Source organism: Gallinula chloropus (genome assembly GCF_964237585.1).
Source record: "Gallinula chloropus genome assembly, chromosome: 7".
In the NCBI taxonomy this organism is placed as follows: Eukaryota; Metazoa; Chordata; class Aves; order Gruiformes; family Rallidae; genus Gallinula; species Gallinula chloropus.
The window spans coordinates 21,835,530-21,862,379 of record NC_140092.1 but is presented as its reverse complement, the minus strand read 5'-3'; the positions used below and the strand labels follow the sequence as shown (position 1 = coordinate 21,862,379).

Sequence of the window (26,850 nt, the reverse complement as noted above, 5' to 3'; positions counted from 1 at the left end):
TCCGCGGTGGGGCCGCGGCCGGTTGGAGGCGGCGGTGGGAGGGGAGAGGCCTGGCGTGAGGCGGCGGAGGGGGGGAGAGGCCTGGCGTGAGGCAGCGGAGGGGGGGAGAGGCCTGGCGTGAGGCGGCGGCGGCGGGGAGAGGCCTGGCGTGAGGCGGCGGCGGCGGGGAGAGGCCTGGCGTGAGGCGGCGGCGGCGGGGAGAGGCCTGGCGTGAGGCGGCGGCGGCGGGGAGAGGCCTGGCGTGAGGCGGCAGCGGGGGGGAGAGGCCTGGCGTGAGGCGGCAGCGGGGGGGAGAGGCCTGGCGTGAGGCGGCAGCGGGGGGGAGAGGCCTGGCGTGAGGCGGCGGTGGGAGGGGGAGAGGGGCAGCCGGAGGGCGGCGCGGGGAGCGGCGGGAGCGGAGAGGCCCCGCCGTGCCGGGCGCCTGGCTGCGGCCCTGCCCGCCACCCGCAGCGTCGGGCCTCGGTCCCTGGGCGGCGCGGAGTCCCTCACCGCTGCGTGTTGTCGTTGTAGCGCTGATCAGCCTGTCCTTCGGGGGAGCCGTCGGACTCATGTTCCTGATGCTTGGATGCGCCTTGCCCCAGTACAAGTAACGTGCTCCCTTCTTCTCTCTCTCTCTCCTCCCGCGGGTCTGTGGTTCTGTGCTAGCTCGGCCTCGGTGGTGGTGGGCTGGGGGCGTGTGTGGAGGCACTTTGGGGCTTTTTGGGCTGCTTGTGTTCCAAAAGGTTGGGGTGGAGGAAAAAAATGCTCCTCTGGGAACTAATTCTTGGTAGCAGGGATACTAACTGCCCAGGCAGGCTGCCTGCTGCCACACAGCTTGTACTGGTCTGAAGGATGGGGCATCAGGGCAGCGGTTGCATCTTTGGTGACTCCGTGGTTGCTGGGCTGTCGGTGCTGGTCAGTGGCCCCTTGGCTGCAGACGCAGAATCGTGGAATCACAGAGTGCTTTGGGGTGGAAGGGACCTTAAAGCCTATCTAGTTCCAACCCCCTGCCATGGGCAGGGACACCCCCCCACCCCCCCACCCCCCCAGCCCAGGGTGCCCAAAGCCCCATCCAACCTGGCCTTGAGCCCTGCCAGGGATCCAGGGACAGCCACAGCCTCTCTGGGCACCCTGTGCCAGGGCCTCCCCACCCTCAGAGTGAAGAATTCCTTCCTAACATCTAACCTACCCCTGCCCTGGTTCAGCTTGCAGCCATCACCCTGTGTCATGTCCCTGCGCTCCCTGGTGACCAGCCCCTCTCTCACATTCCTCTGGGAATTGAAGGCTTGGAATAACTCCAGCTGCTGCCTGTGCTTTTGGCCTGTTGGTTCCTGTCTGTTTCTTTCTAGGACAGAGGAAGCAGCAGAGCAAAAGGGCAGAAGATGAGGCCTGTGGCTTTGCTCTCTATAAGTGAATGCTGACTTGACAGAAAAGCTTTAAATCAGCTTATTTAATGCCAGATAAATTTCACATATCGCTGAGGACACAACCCTGGGAGGGGGGTGGTCTCCACACCAATGGGCTGTACTGCCATTCAACAAGGCTTGGACAGGCTGGAGAACCAGGCAAGGAGAAGTGTAACGAGATTTAATGAGGTCAAGTGGAGGGTCTGGCATCTAGGGAAGAACCCAGGTACCAATATAGGTTGGGGACTGGGCTGTTGGGGAGCAGCGTATGGGAGAGGGACCTGGGGGTCCTCGGGGTGAGGGGGGGGCGGGGCAACAGGATGACTGTGACCAGCAATGTGGCCTAGTGGCTAAGTGTGTTAGAAGGGGGGTGGTGAGGAGGCCAAGAGAGGTCCTTCTGCCCCTCTGCTCTGCACTGGTGAGACCCCACCTGGAATACTGGGTCCAGTTCTGGGCCCCTCAGCCCCAGAAGGACACAGAACTCCTTGAAAGAGCCCAGCACAGGGACACCAAGGTGATGGAGGGCGTGGAACCCCTTCCTTGTGAGGAGAGGCTGAGGGGACTGGGCCTCTTTAGCCTGGAGGAGCCTGAGGGGTGACCCCATCACTGTCTATCAGTATGTGGAGGGTGAGAGTCAGGAGGCTGGAGCCAGGCTCTGCTCAGGGGTGGCAGCGACAGGACCAGGGGCAGCGGGTGCAGCTGGAGCAGAGGAGGTTCCATGGGAACATAAGGAGGAACTTTTTCCTTGTGAGGGTGAGGGAGCCCTGGGACAGGCTGCCCAGAGAGGTTGGGGAGTCTCCTTCTCTGGAGACATTCAAACCCTCCTGGCTGTGTCCCTGTGGGATTTAGTCTGGGTGATCCTGCTCTGGCAGGGGGTGGGACTTGGATGATCTTTTGAGGTCCCTTCCAGCTCCTGATGCTCTGTGATCCTGTGACTCTGCTGTTAGTCCTGCTGTGGTTGCAGTTTGCTATATAAATCACTGGCTTTTGTGTGCCAGCCCCATTTTTTTAGTTGTAAAACCAGGGCTGGTGCCACAGACCCTTCAGAAGGAGCTCCTTAGGCTGTCACCCCTCAAGGAACACCATCAAGTTTTTGGGAAACACTGTACAGCTGCATCACTGTGTCTGAGAAATCTACTCTAGTGGGCTGCAGGTGATGCAAGAAAACATTGCTGGGCAGAATGGTGCCATTTCTGTGGGGTTTTGTTGCCTTCAGGTTGGGGGGGGGGGGGTCTGTGTGGAAGGTCTTGGTGCTCCATGGGGGCTGAGAACAGTGTGCAGATGGCGCGAGGGCTCTACAGGGAGCAGATGTAAAGCACCCAGGTTAAAGAGTTAAGCTCATCTGGTGAGGTGGAGTTGGACTTGGGCTTGCTTAGTGAAACCTTCATCCTGCTGATGAGCTCACTGCTGCTGGTGAGGTCAGCTGAAGCCACTGGGATTAATGTCAGCTTGTTCCTAAGCAAAGGATCTGCCTGCTCTGGGCTCGTGTCTGTCTGTCCTGGGTAGGGAATACACCTCACATTGATCTTGGGAGGAGAAGGAGGTAAATCCAGTTAACTTTTCCCTTTTCTCCTCTCCTTTCCAGCCAGTACTGGCCACTGTTTGTGCTGTTCTTCTACATCCTCTCCCCCATCCCCTACTACATTGCCCGGCGCCTGGTGGATGACACGGACGCTACGAGTAACGCCTGCAAGGAGCTGGCCATCTTCCTCACCACAGGCATCGTGGTCTCAGCCTTCGGGCTGCCCATCGTCTTTGCAAGAGCAGAACTGGTCAGTGAGATTTGCAACCTGTGGTTTGGCTGGAAAGCTCTGTTCTTTAGGTTTTCTTTCTACTCTCATGTGCTGAGCAACCCTTCCCTCCGTGAAGGGATCAAGTGCTTCCTCAGTGGGTTTGCAGGTGACACTGAGCTGGGAGGAAGCGTGGATCTGCCTGAGGGCAGGGAGGCTCTTCAGAGGGATCTGAACAGACTGGAAGGATGGGCTGAGAGCAATGGGATGAGGTTCAGCAAGGCCAAGGGCAGAGTGCTGCACATGGGACGCAACAACCCCAAGCAGGGCTACAGGCTGGGGCAGAGCGGCTGGAGAGCTGCTGGGGAGAAGGACCTGGGGGTGCTGGGTGACTGAACAGGAGCCAGCAGTGTGCCTGGGTGGCCAAGAAGGCCAAGGGCATCCTGGCTTGTATCAGAGCCAGCGTGGCCAGCAGGTGTGGGGAGGGGATTGTGCCCCTGGGCTGGGCACTGGGGAGGCTGCACCTCGAGTGCTGGGTCCAGTTCTGGGCCCCTGACTCCAAGAAGGACCTGGAGGTGCTGGAGCGTGTCCAGAGAAGGGCAACCAGGCTGGGGAAGGGGCTGGAGGGCAAATCCTCTGAGGAGCAGCTGAGGGAGCTGGGGGTGTTGAGCCTGGAGAAGAGGAGGCTGAGGGGAGACCTTCTCCCCACCTCCACTGCCCTGCCAGGAGGGTGCAGAGAGGTGGGCGATGGTCTCTTCAGCCAGGGGACAGGAGATGGGACGAGGGGGAATGGGCTCAAGCTGCCCCAGGGCAGGGGCAGGGTAGAAATGAGGAGTGGCCGGGCATTGGAACCGGCTGCCCAGGGAGGGGGCTGAGTCACTGTCCCTCAGGGGGCTGGGTGAGGTGGTGGGTTAATGAGTGATAGAGGTGGTGGTGGGGGGGATGGTTGGACTGGATGATCTTGGAGGTGTTTTCCAACCTTAATGTTTCCGTAGCCAGGCTGCACATGTGTGCTGCAGGTACTGAGCCTTGCTTTACTATTTTGGGATGTTACAGCAAGACAGCTGTGCCTGTCTGCCAGCCAGCGCTTGGAACATGGCTGGAAGGAACTGGGCGGACTGGGAATCAGTTGAGTTATTTAGGCTGACCCCGGCCTTGGCCATGGATAGTGAGATCCCACCTTGTGTGTCACAGACCTGTTGCTGATCTGTGTCTGTCACAAACGAACACCTTTTGTCCTGCTGGTGTTTTGTTTGAACCCTGGGCCAGGCTGCCCAGGGGGTGTGGAGTCTCCTTGTCTGGAGAGATTCCAGCCCTGACCTGTCCTAGGGACCCTGCTTTGGCAGGGGCTTGGACCCCATGGGCTCTGGAGGGCCCTTCCCACCCCTACAGCTCTGTGCTGCTGTCTAACTGATCTCCCCTTGTTCACAGATCTACTGGGGCGCGTGTGCACTGGTCCTTACTGGGAACACCGTCATCTTTGCCACCATCCTAGGATTTTTCTTGGTCTTTGGCAGCAACGACGACTTCAGCTGGCAGCAGTGGTGAGAGGGAGGTCAGAGAACTCTCCACAGGCACCTTGTCATGCAGTGGCCACCCTCCCCAGCCAGAGAATGGGCAATAACGAGAAGCAGCCTCGCGAGCTTCTCGGGCGTTCTAGATGCTCCTTTTCACCTTGTTCCTCCTGAGTGTGCTGCTGTTGCTGGCAGGGTCTCTCCATCTGTATCAAGTGGTGAGATGATTGGTTTCATTGTTACCCACAGTATGTTTTTAGGTGCACTCTGGGTTTCAGATTATCATCCTGCTGTCCGGTGTCGATGTGAAGCTTTAAATCTGGGATGAGAACATTTAAACTTGGTTTCAAAGGAGGTGTAAAATTGGGGGGTTTATTTTAGTTTTGGGTTTTTCTTAAGTGTTTAATACTGTGCTCCAAAACAGCTTCTTTCCTTTTAACCACCTAACCTGGTGGTTAAAGGACATGGAGGGAAGAGGTTGGGTGCCACCACTGGCAACGATCAGCTCAATAGATTGTATTTCACCAGAGGTGAGGCAGGGAGGTACCAGCTGCAGGTTTTTCCTCTGTCCATACCTCAGACTGGGTGATGAATGTCTATAGCCTTCGTTTCAGGAGAAGGCTGAGGGGCAGCTAGAATTATTTGGGAGAACTCCAACACTTTACCCCCACTAGCACGTTCCCCTGTTTCGTTACCCTGTGTGGATGTGACCTTTGAGTACCCTGCATCGATCCTATGATGTACAAAACTAAATTGTCTTGCAGGGGAAGGGAAAATGATGTTCAAATTCCATTCTTTTTTTAAAAAAAAACCCTACCTTTTGACCTCTTTATGTAAGTATTTTATGGCTTTGAGCCTGTGTTGGTTTTTTACCATGCTCATTAATGGAACTACTGGTCTGTTTTAGTTTAAAGCTATTTCCTCCTTCCCCTTTCTTAATTTATTTTATACATAGTATATATATATATAAAATATAACAGCTTTTAAAATGTAGATTACAACTTTGTGTTACACTTGCCTAAGGATATTCCCCTCCCCTTCACACGGTGCAGGGCTTTTTTTTTTTCAGAAGTCACTGGCTGAAACTGGTTTCACTGGGGTTTTTGTAAGTTCTTCCATGCTATTGTTTCATTAAGATTTAATGTTGGTCTGTATCTCTGCCTTGTGTTCTGTAATCAACTATTTAAGAGGAGTTTTCTGCACGTGTCTCAACTGTCACCTGGATTTTTGTCACCTGCAGCAGTCTGCCACTGGACATTCCATCCTGAGATGGCTGGTGAGGGCTGGTTGCTGGGGTTGATAGTGCCATGTACAGTGAAAAGCTCAACCAAATGTAGTTGTAAATGATGTTTTTTCTTCAGCTCTTTAAAAAACAAAACCCCAAAGTCTAGGAAAGCTACTGTGTGGGATTCAAAGCTGATGGTTACAGAGGTTCTTGGGGTGTGAAGGCAGAGAAGTGCTGGTCTTGGCTGTCGTGTGGCAGACTGGAAGTCGGGTGGTAATGGTGGTGTGACCTGCTCCAGGAGCGTGGGGTGTAGCAGCAGGGTGTAGTTACCTACGTGTGCTGCTTCCTTAGCGTCCTCCTGGGTGTAAAGCATGAGCTCAGCTTGATCTGTGCTGGTAGAGGAACAAATAGGAGCCCAGACCGGGGCGCAGAAGCAGGGGCTCCTTCAGCCATGAGTCCCTTTGCTGGTGACGCAGGGGGGTGTGGGGGCTGTGAGAATCACTGCTTACCACCTCTTCCAAGTGACTTCCACGTCCCTGCCCCTGCTTTGAGAGGTGCTTCAGACAACTCTTCCAAACCAGTGGCTAAACTTGAGAGCCTTGCACAGGAGGAACACTTGGGACTCGTGCAAACCTTCAGAATCTCATACCAACACCTCTTCTTTGTCTTTTTTTCTTACTTATTTTGGTCAGGAGCTGTGTTTTCTTTTCCCTTCCTGTGCTGCTAAGCCTACTTTTCAATGTGATGCTCCTCTGGATCTCTGGGCTGCCCAGTGTGGTTTTGGGCTGTTAATTGTGTCACAGCATCAGCCTTCTTGTGCTTGCACACCGAGTACATGCAGTACCACTCCGATGTCAGAGCTAGCCACTTGAGAGGTAGGACCCTTCCCTGCACTGAGGTAGCATTACTGTCCTTCTAGAGGGAGAGATTTTGAACAATAAAGGTTTTAAATAGCAATCTGAGTTCTGTATGTTGAATCAAAAATACTCTAATAAAGGAGTATTTTGTTTAAAGTACTGCTTTGTTTTCTTTTCTTTCCTTAGTGTGGTTGTCACAGAGTGGTGGAGGTTGGAGGGACCTCTGGAGATCCCCCAGTCCCACCCCTGCTAGAGCAGGGTCCCCTCCAGCTGGCTGCACAGGACAGTGCCCAGGATCATGGGGTTGGGATGTCTCCAGAGATGGAGACTACCCAACCTCTCTGGGCAGCCTGGCCCAATGCTCTGCCACCCTCCAGCAAAGAAGTTCCTCCTCTGGGTTGGGTGGGACTTCCTCTGCTCCAGTTTGTGCCCATGTCATCCCGTTGAGGAGTGCTGCTTGTGCTGAGCTGACTTTGCTGGTGGCATCTTGAATCTGTGGTTGATCTTGTGTTTCCTGTCTGAACTCTGGCAACGTGTTGGGAAGGTTTGGGCTGGTGATGGAGGACAATGCTGTCACTGTAAGGGTTATGGGACACTAGAACAGGGAGGGGGCTGAGTCCCCAGCCCTGGGTGTGTTTAACAGCCGGGGAGATGAGGTGCTGAGAGATCTGGGTCAGCACAGGACAGGGACGGTTGGACTCCATGGGCTTAAAGGGCTTTTCCAACATGGTGAGGACGTGATTCTGTGAATTTCTCTTCTGTCTACAGAGTCTCCTCCTCACACCTCTGTGTATCTACAGAGTTTCCTCCTCAAGGCCTTTTTTCTGCTGAACCAAAGAGCCATATCCATGGTGTTCTCAGTGTCTGAGCTGTCTGTCAAGGCTGCGTGGTTTGCTCAGGGCTCTTGTTGCATTCTGGTTTTACAAGGGGCTTGTTCCTCCCCTCTGCATCCTGCCAGAGAGTGCCCAGAGGAGGCAGTGAGGATGGGGAAGGTCTGGAGGGGAAGGCTCCCCAGGAGAGGCTGAAGGCCCTGGGGTTGCCCAGGCTGGAGAAGAGGAGGCTGAGGGGAGACCTCACCCCGGTCTGTGGCTTCCTGCCGAGGGCAGCGAAGGGGCAGCGCCGATCTCTCTCCTCTCTCTGGGGCCCAGGGCTGGAACCCGAGGGGACGGCGTGAAGCTGCCAGGGGAGGGTCAGGCTGGGTGTCAGGAAGAGGTTCTGTGCTGAGAGGGGGGTCGGGCGCTGGCACAGGCTCCCCAGGGAAGGGGCTGCAGCGCCGCCGCTCTGACGTCACCACCCCTCGCCGCGCAGCCCGCTGACCTCACCGGCCACGCCCACCCCCCACCCCCCCGTCACGGTTGGGTGACGTGGCCGGCCGGAGCGCGCGGCGCTTCCGCTTCCGGCGGCGGCGCCGCTGCCCCCGACGCGCTTCTCTCCCCGGTTCCAAGATGGCGGCGGCGGGCGGCGCGGGGGCGGCGGCGGCGCTGTGGAGCGAGGTGAACCGCTGCGGCCAGAACGGGGACTTCGCCCGCGCCCTCAAGTCCGTTAACAAGAGTGAGTGAGCCAGCGCCCCCCCCCCCCCCCCCGCCGCGCCGGGGGCCCGGTACCGCCCCCCCCCGCCCCCTCCCCTCCGCCCCGGCTCGGCCTTGTGCGGGGGAGAGGCCGCGCTCAGGCCCCGCTCCCACGGTGGGGCCGCCGGTCGCCTCCGGCAGCTGTCGGGGCCGGGCCGAGGCCGCGGAGCCGCTCCCGGGCTCGTCGTCGTGCCGAGGCCGCGGTGTCGGGAGGCGGCGGCAGCGCTGTCGCCGCGCACTGCCGGGCCTGGTCGGGCCGTGCGTTCCGGGGGGGCTGCGCATCCCGCCCGTGTCGGCTGGGCGGCTCCCGCAGCCCCGGCGGGCCGGGAGCTGAGCCGCAGGACCGCGGGGGTCGGAGGGGAGCCCCTAGAGCACCCAGCCCCACCGCAGCCCACCCTGCCCGGCACACCGCTAGTTGTGTCCCCAGGTGCTCTCACCACTCGCCCCTGAAATCCCCCCCAGGGATGGTGACTCCACCACCTCCCTGGGCAGCACTTCCAATGCCTGACAGCCCTTTCAGTACAGAAATGCTTCCTGAGCTCTGACCTAAATCTCCCCTGGGGCAGTTGTAAGCCATTGCCTCTTGTCCTGTCGCTTGTCACCAGAGAAGAGACCAACCCCGACATCTCTGCGGCCACCTTGCAGGTAGTTGTAGAGGATGATGAGGTCTCCCCTCAGCCTCCTCCAGGCTGAACACCCCCAGCTCCCTCAGCTGCTCCTCACAGGATTTGCCCTCCAGCCCCTTCCCCAGCCTGGTTGCCCTTCTCTGGACACACTCCAGCACCTCCAGGTCCTTCTTGGAGTCAGGGGCCCAGAACTGGACCCAGCACTCGAGGTGCAGCCTCCCCATTGCCCAGCCCAGGGGCACAATCCCCTCCCCAGACCTGCTGGCCACGCTGGCTCTGACACAAGCCAGGATGCCCTTGGCCTTCTTGGCCACCCAGGCACACTGCTGGCTCCTGTTCAGTCACCCAGCACCCCCAGGTCCTTCTCCCCAGCAGCTCTCCAGCCGCTCTGCCCCAGCCTGTAGCCCTGCTTGGGGTTGTTGTGTCCCATGTGCAGCACTCTGCCCTTGGCCTTGCTGAACCCCATAAAGTGAAGGCACCAAACCTACTTCCTCTTGCCCCTCTCCCCCACTCTGTTCTGCCAGCAGGAAGCACTGGCCATGGAGTCCTGTCTGGGCTGTGCTGCCCGGCTGCCCCAGGCTTGGTGGCTCTGGACACCCCTTACTCTCCACTCTGGGCACCACGTGGAGTGCTGAAAGCTCTGGCCTGCTGTGTGCACTCCCTTGGGCCGGCCCTGTGCCAGGCAGGCTGGCGCAGCAGCGCTCGCTCCGGGTGAGTGCAGTGTTTATACTGGATTCTTTGGCACTGGCAGGGGTTTGTTTCAGGACCTGAGCCAAAGCAAGCCGTGCCAGGACCCTTCTAAACTGACATCACCACTCTCTGGCATGGGTTTTTGCAGCCATACCAACACACAGCTCTCAGCTCTCTCACCCTTTCTCCTCCAGTACTGCAGATCAGCAAAGACGATGTGACTGCACTCCAGTGTAAAGTCGTGTGTCTTATCCAGAATGGGAACTTCAAGGAGGCCCTCAGTGTCATCAACACCCACACTAAAGTGTTAACCAGGTGAGTTCTGTCTTGCTGTGCTCTATAAAACGACACCCCACGTCCTCCTGAAGCTGCTGAGGTGAAAGGAGGAGGAGGAGGTGCTCAGAGCCCTTGGGATTGGGCTTCTTGGTGAAACACGGGTTTATTCCTGGTGTGAGGGGTGGTCTGGCTGAGTTTGGGACTAACAGCTTGTGAATACTGTTGAGGACAATAGTTTTGGGCTGCCTTCATGAGCTGATTCTGCTTGTTGGCATGGCTGGTGCAAGGGAAGAGGACAGGTCCCACAGGGGAGTAAGGGAGAAGCCCTTCCCAGCAGGCTCTTAGCTTTGCTTGGCTGTCTCCTCACGCTGCTCCTTGGGGGCCCATTCCCTGCCAGCCTGAGGTGCTACTTCAAGCTTTTGGGGTGGCACAAGCCCTTCGTGTGCATTCTCAAAGCCAGGACCTCGGAGACAACTTGTGCTTGAGGACAAGTCCAGCTTCCCATTTGTGTCATTAAGCAGAGTCCAATTTTCCTCCTGCAAAGATGCTCCTTGCAGCGACCAGGAAGAGAACTGCTCCCCTGGCAGCAAAAGTTCTATGTGTCTGCTTTTGTCACAGAGCTTCCCAGAAACGTATGTTGTGGTGTCCATGTGCTGTAACATACAGCATCACAGACTCACAGGGGTGGGAAGGAACCTCCAGAGCCCATAGGGTCCCAGCCCCTGCCAAAGCAGGGTCCCTAGGACAGGTCAGGGCTGGAATCTCTCCAGACAAGGAGACTCCACACCCCCTGGGCAGCCTGTCCCAGGGCTCCCTCACCCTCACCAGGAAGAAGTTCTTCCCCAGATTGGGGCAGAACTTCCCGGGCTCCAACTTGAGGCCATCGGCCCTTGTCCTGTCCCCACAGACCCTGAGAAGAGGCTGCCCATGTCCCCCTGTGTGCCACCCTTCAGCTGTTGATCCCCATTGATCAGATCCCCTCTCAGGCTGCTTCTCTCCAGGCTGAACAGCCCCAGCTCACTCAGCCTTTCCTCACAGGGGAGATGCTCCAGGCCCTTCATCCCCTTCGCAGCCTCCGCTGGACTCTCTCCAGGAGACCCCTGGCTGTTTTGTCCCAGGGAGCCCAGACCTGGACACAACACTCCAGGTGGGGCCTGGCCAGGGCAGAGTAGCTTAATTACTTTACTCACAAATCCCTTCTTTCCTGGGACAGAAGGAGTTTAAGAGGTTTTTTAGCTATTTTTTTGAGTGTATGGTGTGGAGTGCCGCGACGAGAGGGAAGAATGCTGCCAATCAATGTGATTGATAAAGCACTTCAACTTTATTGCAGGCACACACTTCCTTTTATATTATTCCTACCATGTGTTATACTTACTGTATTTTAATTGGCTCTTAACTAAAGGTTACATTTACATACTCCACCCACCTGGTAGCCTGGGAATCATGTCTCGTTCCCAGCCCCAGGAGCTCTGAATCCTTATCACACCTCCTACTCCCACATCTTGTGGCCTTGCTGCATGATAGGCAAGAATACACTGACCCATTGTTGGCCCTTCTGTTCTCACCAAGACAGCGTGGAGCCCAGTCTTACTGAACTACACAGGCGACTGCTTGGGCAGCTGCTCCATAGGCTCATGGCCTTGCTTCTCAAGCCATTCTGCAACAGTGGAGTGATTTCTCTCAATTACCTGCCTTCCAAGTTCTCCCTGTAGTTTCTTTAGCTTGGCTTTGCTGTGTGTCTGTGCCCCATGGAGCAGGCAGGGTGGTGGCTCTCTCCCTACCTTGAGATTGTCCTGTCCCGTGGCTGGCCCAGCACTTCGCTTCCATTCCTAATGCTGTTTGTTTGTCTCCAGACTCCCCCAGTCCTCAGCCAGACACAACCCCAAGCAGGGCTACAGGCTGGGGCAGAGCGGCTGGAGAGCTGCTGGGGAGAAGGACCTGGGGGTGCTGGGTGACTGAACAGGAGCCAGCAGTGTGCCTGGGTGGCCAAGAAGGCCAAGGACATCCTGGCTTGTGTCAGAGCCAGCGTGGCCAGCAGGTCTGGGGAGGGGATTGTGCCCCTGGGCTGGGCACTGGGGAGGCTGCACCTCGAGTGCTGGGTCCAGTTCTGGGCCCCTGACTCCAAGAAGGACCTGGAGGTGCTGGAGCGTGTCCAGAGAAGGGCAACCAGGCTGGGGAAGGAGCTGGAGGGCAAATCCTCTGAGGAGCAGCTGAGGGAGCTGGGGGTGTTGAGCCTGGAGAAGAGGAGGCTGAGGGGAGACCTTCTCTGCACCTCCACTGCCCTGCCAGGAGGGTGCAGAGAGGTGGGCAATGGTCTCTTCAGCCAGGGGACAGGAGATGGGAGGAGGGGGAATGGGCTCAAGCTGCCCCAGGGCAGGGTCAGCTCAGCTGGGAGGGAAAAGTAGGTTTAAGATATTTTGAGGGCTAAACAGATAGAAAATTCAGGACTCTGGGATCACGTGCTCACCTCTGGCTCTTTGGGGACGTAGCAATCTGTGACTAATTAGGGCTGCTTCAACAGGAGTGTTCAAGTGGGTGAATGCTGTTGAATGAAGACTGTGTCTTGTCCTTGCAGTGACACCATTGCCTTTGAGAAGGCCTACTGTGAGTACAGGTTGAACCGCATTGAAAACGCTCTCAAGACCATCCAGAGTGCCAGCCAGCAGACAGACAAACTGAAGGAGCTTTATGGACAAGTGGTAATTACAACCTTTTTTTCCTGGGGGCATTTTTCACCTGCTTGGGTGCCTTGTCCCTCCTCTCACATGGGGGAAGTGTGGGGACAGAATTTCCTTCTCTGTCTTGAAGGTGAGTAGAGGTTCCAGCTTCTGTGGAGCCTCAGTGGCCTGTTGCAGTGGGGTAGAGTCATCACCTCGTGCCTTTGGTTCAGTGGCAGCATGTTCACGACTCCCTCTCCCTTCTGGGTCTTGCCTGGCACCACCTACATGGTGGTTTCTGGTGTGGTTTCTGTGTGGTTGAGCCACCTGTTTGTGTTAGATGCCTGTCCAGGAGGGAACCTGGCATCTCAGGTCTCAGAAACAAAGCAGAAAAAAGGTTGTGTTTCTTCTCTGGTTCCTCCCAGGGGGATCAGAGCAGTTTTGTGAAGGAACAGCGTTCTTCTCTCAACCATATGAAAGCCCCTCAGTTTCATCTCTCATTCAGAGAAGGGATTTAACCCAGGAAAAGGCTGTTTGGGGACAAAACTGAGTAAACTGCTGCTTTCAAAGAAGCTGGTTTAGGTGTAAGAACTCTGCTGTGAGCATGCAGGTATCTGGTGTCATTGCTCAAGCCCTTGCACACATAATCTCTGGTTTGTCCTTAGAGGCAGATGCAAATGTTGGTGACATCCAGCTTAAAACATGTGATGTTCTGCTCCTGCCAGCCCACAGCAGGGGAGGAAGGAGCCTGTAGTTACTACTATTCTGAGGAAATACTGGGAGGAAGGACCCTGTAGTTGCTACTATTCTGAGAGAATACGGGGAGGAAGGAGTCTGTAGTTACTACCATGCACAAGGCAGTGTGTTAGTAAGGAGCCTGTAGTTACTGCCCCTACTCAGAGCTCATCCCTTCCCCTTCTCAGCTGTACAGGTTGGAGCGGTACGACGACTGCCTGGCTGCGTACAGAGACCTGATCCGCAACTCCCAGGATGAGTATGAGGAAGAGAGGAAAACCAACCTCTCTGCTGTGGTGGCAGCACAAAGCACCTGGGAGAAGGTGATGCCAGTAAGTGTGTGTGCCTAAGGGTGAGCCACAGGGGAGAGGGTCAAGCTAAGTGCCTGCACCACCCAGCATGCTGGGAAATGTTTCTGTGAATCATAGAATCACAGAATCCCAGACTGGTCTGGGTTGGGAGGGACCCCAAGGAGCACAGAGCTCCAACCCCCTGCCACAGCCAGGGACAACAACCTCCAGGCCTGGAGCTACACAAGGCTGCCCAGGGCCCCAGCCAACCTGACCTTGAACACCCCCAGGGACTGGGCACCCACCCCCTCTCTGGGCAGCCCCTTCCAGCCCCTCACCACTCTCTGCAAAGAGCTTCCCCCTAAGATCTCCTCTAACCCTTCCCTCCTCCAGCTTCACCCCATCCCCCTTGTCCTGCCAGTCTCTGCCCTTGAACAAGCTGATTCCCCTCCTGTTCCTCTGCTCCCTTCAGGGATGGGAAGGCTGCAATGAGGTCTCCCCACAGCCTTCTCTTCTCCAGGCTGAACCAGCCCAGCTCCCTCAGCCTCTCTTCATAGGCAGCTGCTTCAGACCTCTGATCATCTCTGTGGCTTCTCTGACCCCTCTCCAACGGGCAGTGCAACCTGTAATGTTTGCATTCTTCCCAGGAAAGTTTGTGCTTGGAGGCCTGTGCAGCTCTGCTTTCTGTCTGGGGCTGCGTGCCCACTTCCCAGGTCTCCAGAGCAGTGATCTGGAGCTGCCTGTTGTGTGTTTGCCCCAGCTGGGAGCTGAGCACCACACAGCCACTCTCTTGAAAAGGATGTGAGGGGAATTAGGGGGGAAAGAGGAGGGAAAAGGAAACCAAAAAAGACCCAAACCTTGCAAGTTGGGATAAGGATAGTTCCTGGGTCAGTTGAGAGAGAGAGGCCCCACCTGGAGTGTTGTGTCCAGTGCTGGGCTCCCTGGGACAAAACAGCCAGGGGTCTCCTGGAGAGAGTCCAGAGGGGCTACGAAGGGGATGAAGGGCCTGGAGCATCTCCCCTGCGAGGAAAGGCTGAGTGAGCTGGGGCTGTTCAGCCTGGAGAGAAGCAGCCTGAGGGGATCAATGGGTTGGTGGTCATGAGGTCATGTCAGCTTTGCTCTCCACCCTAGGAGGATTTGGGCCTTCGAGAAGCCACCTATGAGCTGTGTTATAACAGTGCCTGTGCATTGATTGGGCAAGGAAAGCTGAGTGAAGCCATGAAGAAACTACAGAAGGCAGAAGGTAAGAATGTGGTGAGGGGAGAGGGGAGCTTTGTGTGACAAAGCTTTAGGGCTGCAAGGCTGGTGAAGGGTCTGGGAGACAGATCTTAAGAGGAGCAGCTGAGGGAGATGAGGTTGTTTAGGTGCAACAACCCCAAGCAGGGCTACAGGCTGGGGCAGAGTGGCTGGAGAGCTGCTGGGGAGAAGGACCTGGGGGTGCTGGGTGACTGAGCAGGAGCCAGCAGTGTGCCTGGGTGGTCAAGAAGGCCAAGGGCATCCTGGCTTGTGTCAGAGCCAGCGTGGCCAGCAGGTCCTCTCTAGAGACACACCAGATTCAGGGGAAAGAGGTTTTGAAAGTGGAAGGATTTATTGCATGATTTATTGTAAGATTCTAGAAGGTTCCTGGCAGAATTGGTGTTCTGTTGAAGTGTTCCTCTGCAGCTCTTCTCCAGAGCATGTACCATCTCCTGGCTCTCCTACAGCCCCCTGATTGGCATTCAGTGCCTTTCAGCAGAGTTTTGAAGTAGGAAGTAGACATGGGTGTAATCTCTTCTCCTAAGCATGACGTTTTTCATCTAACTCCCTGTTTATTAGTATATAGAAACATATTAAAAACCATGGTCTGATTGATTCAGGTAGGAAATTAGTGTAAGCCAATAAATCAGGTCTTTTGCAAAGATGCTTTTTTTCCTATGGGGTGGAAGAGGAGTTTTGGGTGTCTTTATTAAAAAGAAAGTCAAGTCTGGAGGGGGAGAATTGGAAACAATTAGTTTCCTTCTGATCTAATTGGTTTTGCTGATAAATAGGTAAATTCTGTCCTGGTTTTGGTGATCAAACAGCAGCTCTCCCATAGAACTGATTTATCCAGCATGTGGAATTTGGGCTTTATGTGCTGTGAGTGTGGTTCTTTGGAGAGCAGAACGAGAGATGCTCTGGTGAGGGACAGAAGGTTAAGGAGAGGCTGGTATGTGCCCTGTGAGCTGAGGGGATCGCTGCCCAGCGAAGGGTGCTGTAAGCTGAGTACTTACAGCAGCTCCTGAGATGGTGAGCACTTGTATCCAAGTGATCCCTGTGGAAAAGGTCAGGAGCTAGGTTTAAGGAAGTTTGCTTGGGAGAGACAATGAGTGTGTGACTGTGCTCTCAGAGGGCAGCTCTGGGATGGATGGTATCTCTGTGGTATTTGATATTTCTTTTGCATCATCCAGCCTTCTCCCTCATGCTCAGGCCCTTTCATCACCATCCTGTCTGATGTGCCCTTGCAGTGCTGGAGAAGCTTCAGGGATACACTCAGAAAGTCATGTTCCCTGGTGCTTCTAAGCTTTTATTCCCCCCACCCCTCCCTAAACCCTTCTAAATCATGGTCTTTGGTTTGTTTTCCCTTGCAGAGCTGTGTCGCCAGTCGCTCTCAGAAGACTCTGTAAGTTCCCAGTGCTCTGGAAGGTGTTTGCTTTGCACCAGGGAGCAGAGAAACAGGAGGGGATTCAACTTTTTACAAGGGCAGAGACTGGCAGGACAAGGGGGGGGGAGTGAAGCTGGAGGAGGGAAGGGTTAGAGGAGATCTTAGGGGGAAGTTCTTTGCAGAGAGAGTGGTGAGGGGCTGGAAGGGGCTGCCCAGAGAGGGGGTGGGTGCCCCGTGTCTGGGGGTGTTCAAGGCCAGGTTGGCTGGGGCCCTGGGCAACCTTGTGTAGCTCCAGGCCTGGAGGTTGGTGTCCCTGCCTGTGGCAGGGGGTTGAAGCTCTGTGCTCCTTGGGGTACCTTCCAACCCAGACCAGTCTGGGATTCTGTGATTCTATGATTCAGGGTGCTGTTCCTGTGGATATCCAGCCAACAGCCAAAGCTGCTGTGCCCTGTTACCCAGCAAGTGTAGCTGATGTTCCAGACTCTTCACTGCTGAGCTCCTGGCTCTTCTGCTTTGGGGCAAACAGGATGGGGGCAGGTTGTCTGCAACCACCCTCTGACCAGCTTGTGCTGTGGGTGAACATGCTGAGTGGGTGGTGTGGAGCACAGGAGGTTAAACACTGTTAGAAGGGCAGATTCAGTGCACAAGCACGTGAGTGAAGCTTGCTTTGCTGCTTTAAGCCAGGTACACTTGTATTTCTGCCGTGGCTACGGCCTGTAGTGTCTGGGGAACTTCACTACTAATACTGTCCAAGAGAGCTCACAGATGTTTGCCTGCAGAATGCTAAGGAGAGGTGAGGTAGCAGCTATTTTCCTTGATTTCTCTTTTTTTCCCCTTCAGGATGTAACAGAGGAAGACATTGAGGCTGAACTGGCCATTATTCATGGTCAGATGGCTTATATCATGCAACTGCAGGGTCGTACAGAGGATGCTCTACAGCTCTACAATCAAATAATCAAGCTGAAGTAAGAGTGTCCCTAAAACAAACGTTCAGTCTTCCACCTATAGAGATGCCACTCTTCAGTAACAACATGCTTTCTGCTGTTCTTCTCTGTAGGCCAACAGATGTAGGGCTGCTTGCTGTCATTGCAAACAACATCATCACAATTAATAAGGTACAGAGCTGCCTCACTCCTCTCAGGGTGGCCCTTCCTGGTGGGTTACTCTGCCCACTTCTCTGTGTCTGTGGAGAGAGTATGCTGACTGAACAGGAGCCAGCAGTGTGCCCGGGTGGCCAAGAAGGCTAAGGGCATCCTGGCTTGTGTCAGAGCCAACGTGGCCAGCAGGTCTGGGGAGGGGATTGTGCCCCTGGGCTGGGCACTGGGGAGGCTGCACCTCGAGTGCTGGGTCCAGTTCTGGGCCCCTCACTCCAAGAAGGACCTGGAGGTGCTGGAGCGTGTCCAGAGAAGGGCAACCAGGCTGGGGAAGGGGCTGGAGGGCAAATCCTCTGAGGAGCTGCTGAGGGAGCTGGGGGTGTTGAGCCTGGAGAAGAGGAGGCTGAGGGGAGACCTTCTCCCCACCTCCACTGCCCTGCCAGGAGGGTGCAGAGAGGTGGGCGATGGTCTCTTCAGCCAGGGGACAGGAGATGGGAGGAGGGGGAATGGGCTCAAGCTGCCCCAGGGCAGGGTCAGCTCAGCTGGGAGGGAAAAGTTCTCCCCTGGCAGAGTTGTGGGGCTGTGGCACAGGCTGCCCAGGGAGGGGGCTGAGTCCCCAGCCCTGGGTGTGTTTAACAGCCGGGGAGATGAGGTACTGAGAGACCTGGGTCAGCACAGGACAGGGACGGTTGGACTCCATGGGCTTAAAGGGCTTTTCCAACCTGGGGATTCTGTGAGAAGGGGATAATCAGGAAAGACTTTTCCCTCAGCAACAGTTAAGTCACAAACCCAGAGACCTTTTCCTCTTCAAGGAACATAATGGAATTTTCTGATTGTGTGTGATTTTCTCCAGGACCAAAATGTCTTTGACTCAAAGAAGAAGGTGAAGCTGACCAATGCTGAAGGTGTTGAGCATAAACTCTCCAAGAAACAGCTCCAGGCCATTGAATTCAACAAAGCTCTGCTGGCAATGTACACTAACCAGGTAGGGAAAACTCCTCTGCACTGAGTAGTTAGTAGTAGTAGTTAGATTTAACACTCTGCACTGGAGTTTGGCTCAGCAGAAATGAATACAAGGCAGTTTGGTGTCAGAAGGTAAGGACACTTGGTTTAGGCACCTAAGTGAGGATTAAAAAAACCCCATCCCTAAAAATACAGCCAGCCAATTGTGTAGAGATTTGAGAGGGGAAGGGAGGATGATGTGGAAATGGCTGGGAGACGGGAGTGTGTGGGGTTCCTACATGCATCTGAGGGGGATTTGTTCTTGGCTCTGTATAACCCATGTCAGGGAAGTCATCACTGTCCTCTCAGGTACAAGTGGTGCGTGAGCTCTGCCTTAGGAGCTTGCACACCTTCTGAAGGGTGTGTTCTCTCCCCTCCCCTCAGGCCGACCAGTGCCGCAAGCTGTCAGCCAGCCTGCAGTCGCAGAGCCCTGAGCATCTCCTGCCCGTGCTGATCCAGGCAGCCCAGCTGTGTCGCGAGAAGCAGCACGCGAAGGCCATTGGGCTTCTGCAGGTGGGTTAAGACAAGGTCCTCCTTCAGCCAAGCTCTGCCTGTCCTGGTGCTCTGTGTTCTTGGGGGCTCTTTGCCTCGGCTCGTTCTGTCTGGCTTAGATCACAGAACCATAGAATGTCTGGAGTTGGAAGGATCCCATGAGGATCATCAAGTGCGACTTAGGGCAACAAAGATGATCAAAGAACTGGAGCATCTCCCCTGTGAGGAAAGGCTGAGTGAGCTGGGGCTGTTCAGCCTGGAGAGAAGCAGCCTGAGAGGGGATCTGATCAATGGGGATCAATAGCTGAAGGGTGGCACACAGGGGGACATGGGCAGCCTCTTCTCAGGGTCTGTGGGGACAGGACAAGGGCCGATGGCCTCAAGTTGGAGCCCGGGAAGTTCCACCCCAATCTGGGGAAGAACTTCTTGCCGGTGAGGGTGAGGGAGCCCTGGGACAGGCTGCCCAGGGGGTGTGGAGTCTCCTTCTCTGGAGAGATTCCAGCCCTGACCTGTCCTTTGGCAGGGGCTTGGACCCCATGGGCTCTGGAGGTTCCTTCCCACCCCTGTGAGTCTGTGGTTCTGTGACTTCTGGATTTCCAGGGGTACCTGGCTGTGCTTATTTTGCTTTGGTTGAATGCTGCTGGAAAGCGTTTACACACAACCCAGCAATGCTGCTTGTAAAGGGAAGTAATTCCCTGCACCTCTGACTGTTGTGCTTGGGAAGCTGAGGCAGACTGCGGGGGTGAGTAGTGGGCACTGCTGCTCTGCTTGCAAGCAGTTCACAGCAGCTCCTTCTGGGAGGGAGGGAGTGGCCTGGGAGGGAAATTTGGAAGGACAATGGGCCGGTGGCACAGTTTGGGGCCACTTCTGCTGCATGCTGAAGCCTTCTGGGAAGCTTCCTTGGATCTTAGCAGCTTACTGTGACCAAGTGTGAGAGATGATTCACCCATGTGAGATTGTTCTTCCCTCTGACTCTCAGGACTTTGCAGACCAGCACCCTGCCAATGCTGCTGAGATCAAGCTGACGATGGCCCAGCTAAAAATTGCTCAAGGTATCCAGTGTCCTCCTTTGCTGGGAAGTGTCTGCACGTGGTCATGGTACAAGGGGTGAGGGAAACAGGCTTTAGGGCAGTCCTTGCTGCAGTCCCTGTTGTGACAGGGGTGCAGAGCAGAGCCGCTTTCCCTTGAGTATTTTATCTGTGGCTGTGGCAGCGCAGAGCTCTGCAGATCCCCAGCAGAGATGCCCACAGTCTTGGTGCATAGAAGGGCTGCATCTCTTCTGGGACAGGAGGGTTTTGGGAGCAGTGTAGGGCTCCCTGATGGGGCTGTTCCTGCAGACATTTGAGCTGCGCAGAGTTGTTCCTGGAAGAGAAGAACCTGCTTCCAAAAGGGGTCCCTTGCAGGATGTGGCAAGGGCAGAAGGGGACCTTTGTGTGGAGACCTACTCTTTATTCCTGGGAATGAGGGAGTTACTCTGAGAAGGGGATCATTATGTCCCCAGTGTTGGACTTTTGGAAGCTCCCAGGTGAGGTGAAGCCTTACTGTGCCACTCAGAGCATGTCTCTCTCCTAGGCAGCGTCACCAAAGCCTGCATGATCCTGAGGAGCATAGAAGAACTGCAGCACAAGCCTGGTATGGTAAGCAAAACTCAGCCTGCGCCCTGTGAGGTTTTTCCCTTGTAGCACAGCTTTGTACTGCCTGCTCTTTGTTTCTTCTTCCTGGGGTTTTCACTTGACCTGAATGTCTGCAGGGAATTTGAGCCCATGTTCCTTGGCTTGGACAAAGGTGGGATTATAACTTGCATCAGGCAGCCTGAATTCAGCCACACAAGCACTCTGCCTGTCAGTAGAGATGCTCTCTGCCCAGGTTCCCACTCTTGTAATCCCTCAGTCCTGTGAATTGCCCGTGGATCTGTCCCTCAGACCTGTGTGTGTCCAGTGCTGGGCTCCCTGGGACAGGAAAGCCAGGGATCTCCTGGAGAGAGTCCAGCGGAGGCTGCGAAGGGGATGAAGGGCCTGGAGCATCTCCCCTGCGAGGAAAGGCTGAGTGAGCTGGGGCTGTTCAGCCTGGAGAGAAGCAGCCTGAGAGGCGATCTGATCAATGGGGATCAATAGCTGAAGGGTGGCACACAGGGGGACATGGGCAGCCTCTTCTCAGGGTGTGTGGGGACAGGACAAGGGCCGATGGCCTCAAGTTGGAGCCTGGGAAGTTCCGCCCCAATGTGGGGAAGAACTTCTTCCCGGTGAGGGTGAGGGAGCCCTGGGCCAGGCTGCCCAGGGGGTGTGGAGTCTCCTTGTCTGGAGAGATTCCAGCCCTGACCTGTCCTAGGGACCCTGCTTTGGGAGGGGGTTGGACCCCATGGGCTCTGGGGGTCCTTCACAACCCCTGCGATTCAATGATTCAGTTACTTCCATAGCGTGGCTGGTGCAGCCGCTTCCCTGGTGTGTGTGGTTGGGAAGGTTTTGAAGCAGCTTTAGGACAGGTTTTAGTGTGACGGTGCCCTGTGCTCCATCCCTAGTGTCACCCTGGTCTGCATCAGGTCCATGTGTGGTTGTTTGACCTTAGAAATGCTTGAATGTACACCCTGAGCAGTGGCTGATGGCGGTGTCTCTGTTCTGACTGTAAGCATGGATGATCAAAGTCATTTTCAGGGGCAGTCAGCGATACCAGCTCCTTGCCCTGGGTCACTTCTTGTTGTGGCTGGAGTGCAGCCAAGCTGGTGGTGTCTCTTCAGGGCCACCTTTTATTTTATGGCTCTTGGTATAGTGAACAGGGGAGGAAAAGGGGTTTATAATGAAACTGTCTTCAGTGGCAGGCAAAGCAAGCACCAAGACAAGAGGTTCTTCCTGTGAATGCAGCCTTAAGCTTGTCACTGCAGGAGAAGGGTTGGTGGTGGGTGATTTCTTTGGGAAGGAGGCAGGTAGGAAGGTTGTCCTGCCTCTTACCACAGCTGTTTTTTAGGGACAGCTCAGGAGGTTCTCACTGAGTCTGCTTCCCTTTGTTTATCTGCTGACTCTGGCAACCTGCAGCTTCTGTGGGGATGGATACAAGCTGCTTTTCCATGTTTGCAGGTGTCTGCGTTGGTGACAATGTACAGCCATGAAGAGGACATCGACAGTGCCATCGAGGTCTTCACACAGGCTATCCAGTGGTACCAGCAGTTCCAGGCAAGTCAGGAGACACTGCTAAAGGCCTGTCCCAGTCTTTCCTAGCTAGTCCAACTTGGCTTTTCCACTTGGTGCTCAAGCCTGGCAGCTCATCCTCATCCAGTTGGGGATTTGGAGACCTCTGAGCTCCTGTTTCCTGAGCATTCATTATATCACTGCATCATTACTTTAGACGTCTTGCAAAGGGGGAGGAGCAGCAGCTCCTGTCAGGTGAGGTGAATGGGGTTAGTAAGTCCCCACATGCAGCCATCAGGCCTTCCCCCCGATCAGAAAGTACTTTGGAACCATGAGCTGCAGCTCTGTCTCGTGTGCTGGGGTGCAAAGGTGGGCTGTTCTCTGCCTGACAGGGTGCCAGGTCCCAGAATCCCAGGTCTCAGAACCTCACAATCCCAGGTCCCACAGTCCCAGAATCCCAGGTCCCACAATCCCAGGTTCCACCATCTCAGAATCCCAGAATCCCATGTCCCAGGGCATTAAAGCCAGCTAGAACTGGGCTCCTCTCTGTGCCAGTGAGGAGCTAATGAAGGGTTGCTGTGTCTTTCAGCCAAAGTCTCCTGTCCACCTGTCGCTGATAAGGGAAGCTGCCAACTTCAAGCTGAAGCACGGCAGGAAGAAGGAAGCGATCAGCGACCTGGAGGAGCTCTGGAAGTGAGTTGGGTGGTTGTTAACAGGAGGAGGTCTCCACCCAGACACCTCACCAGGAGCCTTGGCTGGCTGGTGGCCATCCTTTGGAGCTGCTCATGCACAGCAGCCCCAGTGCAGAGTTGTATTTTGGCTTGCTTTGATCTGTGGGGATGTCAAAAACCTGGCAGACGTGTCCCAGGGCCTCCATGTCTGCCATGAAGGTTGCTTTGGGGACAGGGTGGCCCTGCCTGTGGCAGGGGGTTGGAGCTCTGTGCTCTTTGGGGTTCCTTCCAACCTAGACCAGTCTGGGATTCTATGATTCTGCACTTGATGGGATTTGGCAGGGGAGGGGGGGCTGTTCACCTGCCTTTGCTTCTGTGACCTGAGGGATCTTCATCTCTCACTGCTGCTTCATTGCCCACACCAGTAACGTTTGGTGATGTGCACTGGAGGTAGCTGCAGGCTGAGATGACAGCAGCTGTGCTGCCACAGCAGGCACTGTGTGGTGATTCCAGCCCTTGGGATGAGCATGTACCTCAGTAACTGGGTCCTTTCCTTGTTTTTTCCCTCTGTGAAGGCAAAACCCAAAAGATGTGCACACACTGGCACAGCTCATCTCTGCCTACTCCCTCGTGGACCCTGAAAAAGCGAAAGTGTATCCTTTTGGTGGTGGTGGTGGAACACAGGAAGAGGCTTTTGGGCATTGCTTCCTTGGATTTCATCTCTCTGAGCAATCTGAGCCCACTCTCACCTGAAGAAAGGCAAGGAGTATCTCCAGAGCAGCTACGTATCTGGGGCAAGTTGTCTGGAGCTACAGGATTTCACTAGCTGGTTGCATACGGTGGGATCCTGGGACCTGTTTGTCTTTGGCTGCCTTTGCTCTGAGGATTTGGTAGCTTAAGACTAGGTGGAACCAAAAATAGGAGACCCTCCAGCTTTTCTGATGGAGTCTTGATGTTATATCCCTGCACATGGGACACAACAACCCCAAGCAGGGCTACAGGCTGGAGAGCTGCTGGGGAGAAGGACCTGGGGGTGCTGGGTGACTGAACAGGAGCCAGCAGTGTGCCCGGGTGGCCAAGAAGGCCAAGGGCATCCTGGCTTGTGTCAGAGCCAGCGTGGCCAGCAGGTCTGGGGAGGGGATTGTGCCCCTGGGCACTGATGAGGCTGCACCTTGAGTGCTGAGTCCAGTTCAGGGTCAGCTCAGCTGGGAGGGAAAAGTTCTTCCCTGGCAGAGTTGTGGGGCTGTGGCACAGGCTGCCCAGGGAGGGGGCTGAGTCCCCACCCCTGGGTGTGTTTAACAGCCGGGGAGATGAGGTACTGAGAGATCTGGGTCAGCACAGGACAGGGACGGTTGGACTCCATGGGCTTAAAGGGCTTTTCCACCCTGGTGATTCTGTAATGCTGTGGCAGTAATGCAGGACTGTGCCTGATAAAACACAGCTGAGCTTTTCCTGACCCAGAATTTCGGGTTCTCTTTTCCCCTGACATGCTGTGATAGCTGCTTTTGCCACCCTGAGCAGTTTTCAGGGGAACCTGAAAGCTCCTGTGCTTCTGTCCCTGTATTAAGGAAGTGGAAGATGAGGGAGGTGGTGGTTGAGCATTGCCAACAAGCTCACGTTGGGCAAGCTGAAGTTACCCCTTGCTGTTAGGACAAACCTGGGTGGTTTATCCTTTTGCTTGCTGGTTTGCATCCCTGAACTCTTCCCTTGCAGTCTTAGCAAACACTTGCCTTCCTCAGACACCATGTCGCTCAAAGTTGATGTTGATGCTCTGGAGAACTCCCATGGAGCCACCTACGTTCGGAAGAAAGCTGGGAAGCTCACTGGAGACAACCAGCAGAAGGAGCAAGGGTAAATTGGGAAAGGGAGCCTGTTGTTTAACTGCAAGGAGCATCAGGTAGCACCAGACCAAGTTCTGAGGGAGCAGGGAATGGTTTATGCTCTTCCAGAGCTGGGTTTTACTTGACGTGGCTGCTGTGTCGGTGCTGTGTCTCAGCAGATGTTTTCCTTCTTGCTTTTCAGACAGGGGGATGTGAAGAAGAAGAAGAAGAAAAAGAAGGGTAAGTTGTGTTTCCTCACTGCCCACATGTCCCAGCTCCAGAGAGCTCAGCAGTGATACAATCAGACATAGGGGTCAGCACAGGACAGGAACTGGACTCGATGATCTTAAGGGGCTTTTCCAGCCTGGTGATCCTGTGATTGCTTCTTGGAGTAGCCAGCCCTCCCCAGGAGCTGGAGGCCTGTGCTGGGACTGGGTCCCTGTGAGCCCAGATCTCTGTGACAGCTTGTTTGGGTGGGTGCTTTTCCCAGGGAAGTGAGAGCAACACCCTTGGTGGGATGATGTGGGTTGCTGGGGCTCTTATAGCTGCTGACACCCCACGTGTTTTCCTTGGTGATGCCTCTCTAGCTTGCTGACCCTGATCTCATTTCCTGGTCCTGGGTGTTCTGCAGGGAAGCTCCCTAAGAACTACGACCCCAAGGTGACTCCCGACCCTGAGCGGTGGCTTCCGATGCGCGAGCGCTCCTACTACCGTGGCCGTAAGAAGGGCAAGAAGAAGGACCAGGTTGGCAAGGGGACTCAGGGTTCCACCACAGCTGGCTCCTCCGAACTGTGAGTACCTGTTTCACAGGGCTTGGTGTGGGAATGGCTCCTGTGTTGCCTTTTCTGGGGCTCTGCCCCCATACCAGTGTTTAACAGCTGGGGAGATGAGGTCCTGAGAGATCTGGGTCAGCACAGGACAGGGACGGTTGGACTCCATGGGCTTAAAGGGCTTTTCCAACCTGGTGGCTCTGTGAAATCCTTTGCCTGAGCTGCTTTCTGTTGGGAGGTCAGCCTGGCTTTTCCAGTTGGAGATGGATGGTACTGGAAAGGGCAGTAATAGACCGACTTTGGTGGGCACCTGCCCTCCAGCTAAACCACCACAGCTGCCTAGCAAACCCCAGCTTGCAGGCTATCCCCTGCCCATTGAGACGTGCTCCCATAATTCACCAGCCCTTCTTTAAGCCCTGTTTTAAAAGCTCCTTGCATGAGTTAGGGCTGGAGCAGCTCCCCTACGGAGAGAGGCTGAGGGAGCTGGGCTGGTTCAGCCTGGAGAAGAGAAGGCTGTGGGGGGACCTCATTGCAGCCTTCCCATCCCTGAAGGGAGCAGAGGAACAGGAGGGGAATCAGCTTGTTCAAGGGCAGAGACTGGCAGGACAAGGGGGCTGGAGTGAAGCTGGAGGAGGGAAGGGTTAGAGGAGATATTAGGGGGAAGTTCTTTGCAGAGAGAGTGGTGAGGGGCTGGAAGGGGCTGCCCAGAGAGGGGGTGGGTGCCCCATGTCTGGGGGTGTTGAAGGCCAGGTTGGCTGGGGCCCTGGGCAGCCTTGTGTAGCTCCAGGCCTGGAGGTTGGTGTCCCTGGCTGTGGCAGGGGGTTGGAGCTCTGTGCTCCTTGGGGTCCCTCCCAACCCAGACCAGTCTGGGACTCTGTGATTCTATGAGTTCAATAACGCTATCCAATGCCCTGCTTTTCACTGTCAGCTTCCTGCAGCTCTGCCACCTCTCACAGGTTGTGATCCCACCTGGTTTCTCTTCTCTCTTCTCCCCCAGAGATGCCAGCAGGACGGCCAGCAGCCCACCTACCTCCCCTCGGCCCGGCAGCGCTGCAGCCGTGGCGGTCACAAGTAACGTCCTCCCTCCCCGGCACCAGAAACCCGCTGGGGCTCCGGCCACCAAGAAGAAACAACAGCAGAAGAAGAAGAAAGGGGCTAAAGGAGGGTGGTAAAAAGCAGGACGTGTAACCTCTCTCCTGCCACAGGGAGGCGGTTGCAGAGTAGGGGCTGGTTGCTGAATAAAGGTCAGAAGCAAGTGCTGTGGCACTCTGGGTGTGTGGATGTCTGTCCTGGCTGTCGGGGGTGTATGCCCCCCCAGCTGCCTTCATCCCCTTTGCACAGGGCGGGGGGAAGTGGGGCACTCAGGCTGGGGGGAGGTGGGAGTGTGTCCCAGCATGGCAGGAGATGTGTGCCCAGGGTGATGGGAGGGGGAAACACATCCCACCATGGCAGGAGGTGGGTGTCCAGGCTGGTGGGAAGGGGGAACACATCCCACCATGGCAGGGGATGGGTGCCCAGGGTGATGGGAGGGGGAAAACACATCCCACCATGGCAGGGGATGGGTGCCCAGGGTGATGGGAGAGGGGAACACATCCCACCATGGCAGGGAATGGGTGCCCAGGGTGGGGAGAGGTGGGTGTCCAGGGTGATGGGAGGGGGGAAACATCCCACCATGGCAGGGGATGGGTGTCCAGGGTGATGGGAGG

The 26,850-nt window shown here is 55.7% G+C and overlaps 2 protein-coding genes across 3 annotated transcripts; both read left to right on the top strand.

The window, feature by feature from the left end:
• Positions 1–514: 514 nt before the first annotated feature.
• LEPROTL1 (leptin receptor overlapping transcript like 1) lies at positions 515–5,166 on the top strand. Of its 2 annotated transcripts, none has more exons than XM_084266595.1 (3): positions 515–586; positions 2,971–3,157; positions 4,547–5,166. In XM_084266595.1, the coding sequence occupies exons 1-3, from the start codon at positions 549–551 to the stop codon at positions 4,661–4,663; spliced, it is 342 nt and encodes a 113-aa protein (XP_084122721.1). In that variant the 5' UTR covers positions 515–548; the 3' UTR covers positions 4,664–5,166. The 2 variants fall into 2 exon arrangements, with proteins under 2 accessions (XP_084122721.1, XP_084122722.1); XM_084266596.1 differs by having other exon boundaries at positions 518–586; positions 2,975–3,157.
• Positions 5,167–8,150: 2,984 nt separating this feature from the next.
• SRP72 (signal recognition particle 72) lies at positions 8,151–26,404 on the top strand. Its single transcript, XM_084266590.1, has 19 exons — positions 8,151–8,262; positions 9,790–9,910; positions 12,447–12,570; positions 13,452–13,595; positions 14,685–14,796; positions 16,160–16,191; positions 17,014–17,138; positions 17,231–17,288; positions 18,121–18,252; positions 18,654–18,782; positions 19,741–19,813; positions 20,334–20,398; positions 21,833–21,928; positions 22,473–22,576; positions 23,130–23,207; positions 24,268–24,405; positions 24,577–24,614; positions 25,006–25,165; positions 26,142–26,404. Exons 1-19 carry the CDS (start codon positions 8,157–8,159, stop codon positions 26,314–26,316), a joined length of 2,010 nt encoding a protein of 669 aa, XP_084122716.1. The 5' UTR covers positions 8,151–8,156; the 3' UTR covers positions 26,317–26,404.
• The last annotated feature ends 446 nt before the right edge of the window (positions 26,405–26,850 follow it).

Bases quoted from the DNA above. Each gene is read 5' to 3' on its own strand.
- LEPROTL1 (XM_084266595.1), top strand. From the start codon at position 549: ATGTTCCTGATGCTTGGATGCGCCTTGCCCCAGTACAA. The intron at 587-2,970 runs GTAACGTGCTCC...TCTCCTTTCCAG, and splicing joins TGCGCCTTGCCCCAGTACAA to CCAGTACTGGCCACTGTTTG. The intron at 3,158-4,546 runs GTCAGTGAGATT...CCTTGTTCACAG, and splicing joins TCTTTGCAAGAGCAGAACTG to ATCTACTGGGGCGCGTGTGC.
- SRP72 (XM_084266590.1), top strand. From the start codon at position 8,157: ATGGCGGCGGCGGGCGGCGCGGGGGCGGCGGCGGCGCTGTGGAGCGAG. The intron at 14,797-16,159 runs GTAAGAATGTGG...TTTCCCTTGCAG, and splicing joins GAAACTACAGAAGGCAGAAG to AGCTGTGTCGCCAGTCGCTC. The intron at 21,929-22,472 runs GCAAGTCAGGAG...TGTGTCTTTCAG, and splicing joins AGTGGTACCAGCAGTTCCAG to CCAAAGTCTCCTGTCCACCT.